Source organism: Lutjanus erythropterus, chromosome 9, assembly GCF_056507025.1.
Source record: "Lutjanus erythropterus isolate fLutEry1 chromosome 9, fLutEry1.hap2, whole genome shotgun sequence".
NCBI lineage: Eukaryota > Metazoa > Chordata > Actinopteri > Lutjaniformes > Lutjanidae > Lutjanus > Lutjanus erythropterus.
In genome coordinates, this window is record NC_139325.1 from 35,888,661 (window position 1) to 35,898,670 (window position 10,010).

General features: G+C 40.3%; 1 protein-coding gene across 1 annotated transcript in view; it reads right to left on the bottom strand.

The window, feature by feature from the left end:
- The window catches only part of LOC146322047 (sodium bicarbonate cotransporter 3-like), a 38,868-nt gene extending 29,218 nt beyond the window's left edge, over positions 1–9,650 (bottom strand). Inside the window, exons 1-6 of the mRNA XM_084727475.1 lie at positions 9,498–9,650; positions 3,744–3,825; positions 2,951–3,091; positions 2,717–2,855; positions 1,955–2,115; positions 1,013–1,201 (exon numbers count right to left, since the gene is read on the bottom strand). Of these exons, the coding sequence (XP_084583601.1) occupies positions 1,013–1,201; positions 1,955–2,115; positions 2,717–2,855; positions 2,951–3,091; positions 3,744–3,825; positions 9,498–9,554 (769 nt within the window). The 5' untranslated portion in view covers positions 9,555–9,650. The remainder of the gene's footprint in view (positions 1–1,012; positions 1,202–1,954; positions 2,116–2,716; positions 2,856–2,950; positions 3,092–3,743; positions 3,826–9,497) is intronic.
- Positions 9,651–10,010: the final 360 nt, after the last annotated feature.

Genomic DNA, 10,010 nt, shown 5'->3' on the forward strand with positions numbered 1-10,010 from the left:
TTATATTATAAATTAACTCTCCGTGTCACATTAGTTTCTGTTCTCATCACAGCGGCACACCGGTGAGAATCAAACAACATCCAGGACACCACGCTTCCTCATGCATCATCAACAAAACTACTCAAGATGTTTGAGTCAAAACCAAAGTCGCACACCAGTCCACAAAACAGGATGCCATGCACCAATCAGAGACCCGTCGTCTTGTCACTCTGTTACCTCAACCAATCAGGACAGACATGTGAACTCTGAAACCAGAAACACTGACAGAGTTCTTGAAAACAGAGCGCAAGAATTAAACACTGAATTATGAGAGAAAATGTGTCAGAATCACAGGAAACATACCGAAATATATTGTGACCTGAGAATTATGTGGTTCCATCTGACTTTTGTCAAACATGAGTTATTTATATGACACTATTCTCCGACAAGTTGTAACCAATTTGTGTTTTTGTTTTTAGTTTTAAGCATCAATAACTCAGAATATGTGTCTCCAAAGTAATTCTGTGACTTTAGTTTAATGTTACTGTGGTTAAAGCCACAGAGCTGAAGGTGTTCAGAAACCCATAAAGTGATGATTTTATAGATGAGAGTATGAATAACATGGTTTCAAATACACTGTAAAAACAAAACTCAAAATTAAAAGGCAACTCACTTCATTAGATTTTAATTTTGAATAGAGTTTTCAGCCCAACTTTAACTCTGAGCCCACTCTTAAACTTTTATTAAGATAATTTACTTTTCTTCTCTGGATTAACTTGAATCTTTGAGTTTAAGAAGTTACATAAACTATGTCGTTTTATACAGAAAATCAGCGTGTTCTATCTTGATAATTCTAAGGTCACGATATGTCAAACTGTGTCTCTGTCCTCTTTTCCTGAAAAACATCTGAGTTCTTCTCTGAGATGAGTTAATTTAGAGAATGACACAATCCACCTGGGAGCCAAAGAATCAGACCTTCCTACAGAATATTTAATCAGTGAATTTCAGAATGACAAGAGCACCGTGGTCTCACCGTTGCGTTCCAGTAAATGGGGGTCCGAGTGTTTCTTGCCTATGTCAGCGAAGGATCGAACCAGCGGGATTCGGTTGCTCAGCTTCTTCTCGTTCTGATGGTGGTGACGCCTCAGCATGGCCTCCCTCACCTTCTCTCGAACGCCCTCCTCCAGCTGACCCGACGCCAGCATGCTGTCGATCACCATGTCTGCATGTGAGGAGGGACGACATGAAGTCAGTACATTTTTCATTTTAAAATTCAAGACTTTTCCAGACTTCTCTGTAGATTTTTCTGACTAGTGCTGCAACTACCAGACTATTATTTTCACTGCTGATTATTTTCTCAATTAATCAATTAGTTGTTTGGTGTACAAACAGTTTCCTAAAGTCCAAAATGACATCCTCAAATGTCTTGTTTTGCCCATAATGCAAAGAGATTGCGTTTACTGTCAGAGTGGAGTAAAAAAAACAGAAAATATTCACTCTTACAGCTCTATCCCAGTTAAATGGTTCAAGCACAAGTACAAGTAGACCGACATGGTGTGTGGAGTTCCCCAGGGCTCCATCCTTAGTCGTCTTTTATTTAACATGCATCAATTCAGCCAAAATGTGCAAACAATAAAATCAACTGTCATTATTTTTAAGATGACTAAATTGATCTGTCAATAATTCTGCTCTGCTACCATGACATGCAAACTTTTTAATGATCATGAAGTCAACAAATGTCATAAAAGCAATATAAAAAGTTTCATTACAGGTGCTGCAGGATTTACCATCCTGTTACTTAAAATGACGATGATTATAGATTACTAATACCTCAATTTTGCTCGTCCACAAATCTACCAGACACTTGCACATTCTAACACATTTGGCTGAAGGCTGGTCCTTATTTTGGTCCCTGTTTGCCTCCTTTGCAACAGAGGTCACTACACTGAATGTGGTGACACGTTAGCATGCAGACCTGCGATCTCTTCGATGGTGTCGGCCCTCATGTCGAGCAGCACGGTGCCGTTCAGGATGCAGGAACGGAGCTCAAACAGACTGTGAAGGGACAGTGTGGCCACGTACGGTTTACTCCAACGCTCGCCACCGTCTTCTACGTCCTCCTCGAACTTCAGCCACCTGAAAACACACCAAAGACAAATATCGCTTGTCAAATCAGTGCAGGAGTCAGCTCTGTGATCAGATATCTGTCTGTGAATGCTGAATCTGTACATCTGCATCAGAAAACAACTATTAAACTCAACAGGTCAGGAGTGAGGCACCGCTATCTGCATTGTGATTCCGTCAAATAGGAACTGGTGCCATGTTAGCACTTAGTTTTGGCATCAAACTGTATTTTAGATCATCCAAATACACGTTTCTCCTCCTCAGTGAAACAATCCAGGCATGAAAAGATAAAGAAGAAACACGCCTGTGCAAATCCAGCTTAGTCACTCAGGTGTTAAATAGCTTAAAAAATCAAAAACAAAATCCAGTGGATTTCTGAGCAAAGACTCTTGGAGGAACATACAACTTCCTGACTAAATAAAGGTTTATCCTGTACAAAGAAGGAAGGATTACCAACGAAAGCAAAGTGAGGTGATGTGTTATTATCAGTAAGGTGTTATTAAAAGCAGACAAATAGGATCCTGTGAGATAAACCTGAAGGAGTGGAGTTAAATATAGTTATTAAATCTCTAATGTAAACAAATTGTGTGTGAGTGTGAGTGTGTGTCCTCGCCTGGCCGTCTCCTTCCACTCCTGGAAGTCTCCGTCTCTGAAGGCGAGCTCGTCCAGCTCAGTGAACAGGTCGTGGGGGATGTGCTCCTCGTCTCCGTCCTCCGTCCCGAGGATGAACTGGACTCTCTGAGACGGTGTGTCTGCAGGGACACAACAACAAACTCTTCATCAGATGATCAATTCATGATAATGAGTGTTGTGTGTTATTAAATACCGTCACCGAGTCTGGACGGACCGTATGTCGGCGACTCCCGTCCGTCGTCCCGGTCTGAGCGGTCCCGGCGTTTCCGGTGATGTCGGTGTCCTCTGTGACGGTGACGCCGTCGACTCTGACGGCCCAGAGGAACATGAACACCGACGTACACCGCTCTGTGACCTGACAGAGGGAAACACATCACTAAACAGCTCAGTCTGATACAAACGGGAGCTCTAATCAATCAGAAAATCAACCGATCAGGTATCATCATTATGTTAGTGGAACCAACAGCTAAATATCACCAAAAAATGTAAGTGCATCACTCCCAAACAAACAATTAAAAATGCATGCTATTATATGTAAATGTCAATATTTCTGCTTCTGATTTAAATAAAATTTATATTTCAAATTAAAAAACATGAATTCACTTAAAGGATGCAGGAGAATACCTGCATACATGTTTGCTTCCTGAATGAATTTAAACTGTTGCTGTTTCTAATGTGACTTGATAAACCGTTTCAACATTGAGATCAGAGTTTAATATTACATAAAGTCTTTCTATTTTGTTCATATTATAAGAATAATAATAATGCTATGACATATTATTTGCTCTTCTCCCTCCCCTGCTGGCTCTGCACACATTTCAAAATGTGGAAAAACGTGAACAGCTGACAGACATGAGTGTAAATATGGGCTGAGTCATCTTTGCTACTTTCTGTTTGACTGTAAATACAGACAGAGGCCACTTTGTTACTGTGTGTGTGTGTGTGTGTGTGTGTGTGTGTGTGTGTGTGTGTGTGTGTGCGTGTGCACGTGCAAACACAGGACTCACTCTCCAGTTCCTCTTTCTCAAAGTTAGTGTAGAGGGTGGAGCTGGTCTTCCCCTGGTCCAACACGGCCTCCTCATCATTCCCCTGCAGCAACACACAGAGACAAAACAAAAAGGGAATTAATCAGTCAGAAAGATGAAAGTCTAAGATGATATAAGAAAAGATTTGAGAGGAGGCATAACTGTCAGTCCTCAGGGTCAGTGGACTTGGCAGCCATCATTTTAAAATGAGACAACCAAAATCAGAAAACGAGTGGAGTCGGTGGATCTTCTGATCTAAAAACAAAAAATGAGCACTTATTTGATTTTTATTTTAAAATACAAAAAAATAAAAAATAAAATTTAAATAAAAGCATCTCTCTTTTTCATAAAGGGATGATATAATTTAATTTTTTTTTTAATTTAAATCATCAAGGCTGATGAATAAGTCTGTGCATGAGTGAAAAAGCCCAGCTTGGATTAATTTCACCTTCAACTCAAGGCTGAAGCTGTTCCACTACGACAGTTTATCCTGGTGTAATCAACACTAACACAGGCTGAAACACGCTGCACCGTGAGCGTGCACGGAGAACAGAAGCAGCCCAGAACAGCTGACTGTTGAAGAGAGGGACGTCACAAAAAGAAGAGAAAATGAGAGATTTTCCTCTCAGCAGTGAAACAAACATGGAGACAACTAGCAAAAAACCAACAGAGAGTAAATGCCAAGATAATGTGATCCTGCTCCCATGAGCTCACTTGGTAGAGCTTTCACCTCACGTACTGAGGCCTCAGCAGCAACCCGGGTTTGATTCCAACCCAAGGACGACCTACATGTCGTCCTCCTTCTCTCAGTCCTTCTTTTCTTGTCTGTCTTCAGCGGCTCTATGTAGCAAACAGGCAAAAAGCCATTAAAATAATTTTTGGAGATGACATACAAGCTTACTTCATGTTTTTTGTCTTTTGAACAAAATGAGTGAATGAATAAATAACTTCAAAACAACTTTGGCACACATTTTTATTAAACTATTAATGTTTAGTTTTTAAATAAAACACGGTTGGTGAATTCTGAAGAAAGTAAAATTAGTGAGACATGATTTCTTAACTTTTTTTTAAAACTAATATGTTCTATGAAACTAAAGTAAACATGTAAATTCATGCTTGGTCACATAGAAACTGGTCTAAACTCGTGTTTCTGCACAGACAGAAGTGATGTGTGCACAAAAAGACACTTGAGGGAAGTGTCTTTAACACACACATAAATTAAACTCGACAGCGAATCTGCCACAGAACAGTGGTATCAGTCACCATGGTTACTGAGCAGGCTAGTTCAGTGGTCTCAGTTACCATGGTTACTGAGCAGGCTAGTTCTGTGGTCTCAGTTACCATGGTTACTGAGCAGGGATTCCTTTAAGCCACAGTCATGGAACAGATCTCTCACTTACACTAGCCAGACTTATCAAAAATCATCATAAAAGTAAAATAATAACAGGGTCGGTCGTTCGATTCCCAGCTGCTTCTGTCCACATGTCAAAGTGTCTTTTCAGGAAGACACTGAACTAAACTGATTCCAAAGTGTCCCTTTAGATCAAAGCATTCATCAGATGAATGTCATGTCATAATCCTCCTGTTGGGACTTTAACTTCATTAAACTGTTCATTTGTCTCAACTGTGCAGCTGCTGCCCACGTCTGGCTCCGCCCACGCCCCGTAGGAACGCCACGACTCATCACACTGACACCGCTGATGTCGACAGGAAGTGATCAGACAGCCGGACATGAGGACCGTCAGCAGCTGTCTGCAGCTGGACTGACTGTGAGGACCGACAGGAGGGAGACATTAAATCAAATAAACACAATGGTGTAAAGATAATCTGAGTGTGTTTACTGTTCAGAAGTGAGCAGGGCAACACACACACACACGCATGTACGCATGCATACGCGCACACCACTGTGATGTTGGTGTGTGTAAGACAGGAAGTGCAGCTCCACGCTTGTTGGTTGTAACTCAGAGCATACAGCCTGCTCTCTGTTTGTACAGACAGCATGCTGACAGCCCCCCAACACACACACACACACACACACACACACACACACACACACACACACACACACACACACACACACACACACACACACACACACACAAGAAATAGCTCTGCCCCTGAACCTCCACTGTAACTTGTGACTACATGTTAACCTTAAGTTGTAGAAACTGACTTTACACACTGCGACTGCTGACTGCAACAACAGACTGAACAGTTTCTTCAGTGCAGAGTCAAACAGCTGGCTGATTTTCAGGACATTAAAGGACCAATATGTAACAACTGCACGTCCAAAAATGAGTCCTGAAGTCCAAATACTGAGTTGGAGACACAGAATGTATATTAAATAAGTTGAAATAAAAGTATTTCAAAAATTGGTCACAGTGAGCTATGAACCTGATTAATCATTATTCTGGTGCCTGAAAATTAAACTGTTTTATTTGAAAATGAAACATTTATAAACATTCACTTTAATGCATTTAGTCAATTTAAATAAAATGTGAAAATAAAAAATAACCACTATTCATTTCAAAGCCACATGAAGCCACTGAAGGGGGGGCTAAAGAATCAAGGGCCTAAATAAAATACACTCCAAAAGAGATTTGGTGCAACTTTTTCCAGCTGAATAATAAATGAATGTAAACGTGATAGATACTGATGATGTAGTGAAAGTGGAGAAGGCTGAAGTGTTTTCTAAGCCCAAATGAGCCGTGAGTGACGGTTCCATCCGGTCCATCGAGGTCAGATATAGATTTCACACTATGGTGGACACACAGAGCTCCGGAGATTCCTCCCTTCCTGTCATCACTGTTAGCCGTTATCACACCAACCAAACGCCACGCTGACCGACGGGAGGTGGAGAAATGTTGGCGCTGCAGCTTCCGCTTCACTTCTTTTACAGTATGTAGTGATCACAGTGTGAACTGCTCCGAGTTCAGCGTCACACACACAATACACCTCATTTTAGACTTGGAGGTTAAATCTGTACTTCTACTTGACTACAGAACGTGTGGAACCTGGTTAGAACCTGGTAATAACAATAACAACACAGTTAGGTCCCTCCTTGATTGTCTCCAGGACGTCAAACACTGGATGGATAAAAATTGTCTTCAATTAAATGACAGTAAGTAAGAGTTGGTCCTATTTGGTCCCCTAAGGGACTCCAAGAGGGGTACAGTCCAACACTAAGGGCCCCTGGCATCCAGCCTACATCCTCATGCCAAAAATCTCGGCGTCATCTTTGATTCAACTTTAAAACTTGACAAACGCATAAGGTCTGTTGTGAAAGGTTGTTTTTTTTTCCAGCTTAGAAATACTGCCAAGATCAAACCATTGCTCTCTTTCAACGACCTCAAGACTGTCATAAACACCTTCGGCTCCTCTTAGCTGATCTGGGAATCAACCAGTCGTCCATGTGTTGCCAGCAACTGGTGCAGAATGGTGCTGCCAGATTATTGATTAATACCAAAAAGCGTGAACAGCATCACACCAGTTCTGATGTCCCTCCATTAGCTCCCAGTAAAGTACAGGACAGAATTTAAGGTTCTTTTACTTGTTTTTAAAGCTCTGCACAGCCTGGTCTCCCAGTATGTATCCTCTGCCGTCTTTCCATCCCTCGATCACTCTTAGCTGTCCTGCAATAGAGACTGAAGGTGAAGGGCGATCAGGCGTTCGCTGCAGCCGCCCAAAAGCTCTGGAACAGCCGACCCTTTTTCAATTAAGTGTTCCCCTTCTGCTGACATTTTAAGACCCACATATTTTCACAGGCTTTTAATAGTCCTCACTTTTATTCTCCTGTGTTTTATATATTCTTCCATATTGTTGAAAACTGTTGCTGGCTGCTGGTTATACTCATGTACTTTTACTCAAGTAAAATTCTGGAATTCAGCACATTTATTTGTAGGAGTAGTTTCACAGTGAAGTGCTGTTATTTTTACTTAAGTGCAGGATCTGAGCAGGTCTGCACAATTAATCACAGCTGCAATAAAATCGCAAGTGCAATATCCAAACTGCAGAACCAAAATGCAATTTTTATGACAATGGAAAAATGTACGAGAAAACAGCATCATAATGAGGTTCTGCAGAGCTGCAGAGATGACCTGATCTAAAAGTCTTGTTCTCCAGATGAAAGAAAACATGTTTGTTTGGTTCAGACATCCATAAACGCTGTGACACGTTGTGACAATTTTGTTTTTTTCAGTGAACATGAAAATTGAGATGCAAAACTGATCATTTCCAATAATCACATATCGCAGTTTCAGTAAAAATAATCACAATATAACTCTATTACACAAATCATGCAGCCCTAGATATGAGCCCTTCTTGGAGACGGTGAGTGGAGAGGGAAAAGGCCAGAAGTTGTAATGTCTTGGTGACATTCAGTTTTAAAGATAACTTCTAAAAATAGTCGTTGGCCTGGAGGAATCTGGTAATGATTCTGGCTCTTAGATCGGCTTTCAGAGTAGCGGTGTCCACGTGCAGGAGGAACGAAACGTCTCTAAATATCCTGATGTCACATTAAAGCTAAGTTTACTGTCAGATTCTATCATCAGAGAAACTGGAGGGTAATTATGGAAAGTGATTTCTGTTCTTTTAAATACATAATCAAACAAATACCAAGATTTAAAAAAAGTATTCAGGACAAGTACTAATACCTCACTGTGAAAATGCTCTGTTAAAAGTAAAAATCCTGCACTGAAAATGTTACTAAATAAAAGTATAAAAGTAAATTCTGATAATTGATTAATTGGTTTGAGCTTTTTTTTTTTTTCAGAAAAAGTCCAAATTCTCTGATTACAGCTTCTTAAATGTTTTCTCCTTGACAGTAGACTGAATGTTTTTGAGTTGTGGACAAAACAAGAAACTTGAGGACGGAAATACTGACATTTTTCAGGATTTTTTGACATTTTATAGATGAAACAACTTATTTATTATTTAAAAAAACTGACTTTAAGCAACAGCGAAAATATTGGTTAGTTGCAGCTAGGGCTGAACAATTCATCTAAATTTTTTTGAAACCACAATATGGCCTATGGCAATTGTCAAATTGCAGGAGGCATGATAAGTGTTAAATGCAAAATGTTTGTCTACAATTTTAAATTAAATATTGTGCTGCAGAAATGCCCTGGCCTTCACATGTTTACAAACTTAAAAAAATCAAACCATAATGCTTTGAATGAAAAATCATATTGCAAATACAATATCAGTCGAAATAATCCCTATTAGATATTTTGTCCAAATCATTCAGCCGTGGTTGCAGCCCTACACATTTTTTTCAGTTTTTGGATAGACTGCATCTCTGCAGCCTTCTCCCTTTATGTTTATTGACTTGTTTTTTCTGTTCTTATCCCTCTTATATATTTTTCTTTACCCTGTTTTAGTGTCTTTTGCTTCCGTCTCAGTTTTTACTTCAATTTCACCGTTTACCTTACTTCTGTTTGGCCTCATTGTTGTGGATTGGTGTTGTCAACGCACTCTAAACTCTTTAAAATTATTATTACTATATTTGACAGTCTACTGAGGTAACATATTAGTTTCAATGTGCCTGTACAAACGAGGGTTTAAGCTCTGATTTGTCACTGAGCTCTGTTCCTGTTTGACTCACTTCTTCACATGTTTCATGAGCCTGATGAAGAACAACATGTCAGTCATGTCCCGCTTAAAAATCCTCTCATTACTTCTGAAGTGAAGCCACGAGGCCTCGACCACAAACTCAAAACGTGTGTGTCGGATACATACCAGTGACATGGCTCTGGCAACCCTCTGACTGGCAATGTCTCCCCAAAAGTCTCCCATAGCTGCTCTGTCCAGAACACAGTCAACTGTGCCAAATCAACTCTGCTCTGATTCCAAAAAGCACTCGAGGGAGGAAACAGAAAACGTCCAAAAGTTGTGAAAGTATAAATCCTGACACTGACTGTCTGTCAACGGTAACGTGCAGATCTGTGAGTCGTCCGAAGTCAGTATGTAAATACAGACGCTGTGCAGCCAGCAGATCCTCAGCTATGATTCATGTATTTATAGCCGAGCTTGTTGCTTCACTGAGTGTCTGTCAGAGCGACCAGCGAGCCTGGAAGTCTGCAAACACAGCAAGAAAAAAAAAAAGAAAAAAACAGGGGGCGGGGCGTCTTTTTTCTGCTCAGAAATGTGGATGATCATCAAACAGAAACGGAGCAGGTCAGACTGAACTAAAACAAACTTGAACTACTTTTACAACTAAGACTTTACTTCCTCCTCTGATATTTCTGATAC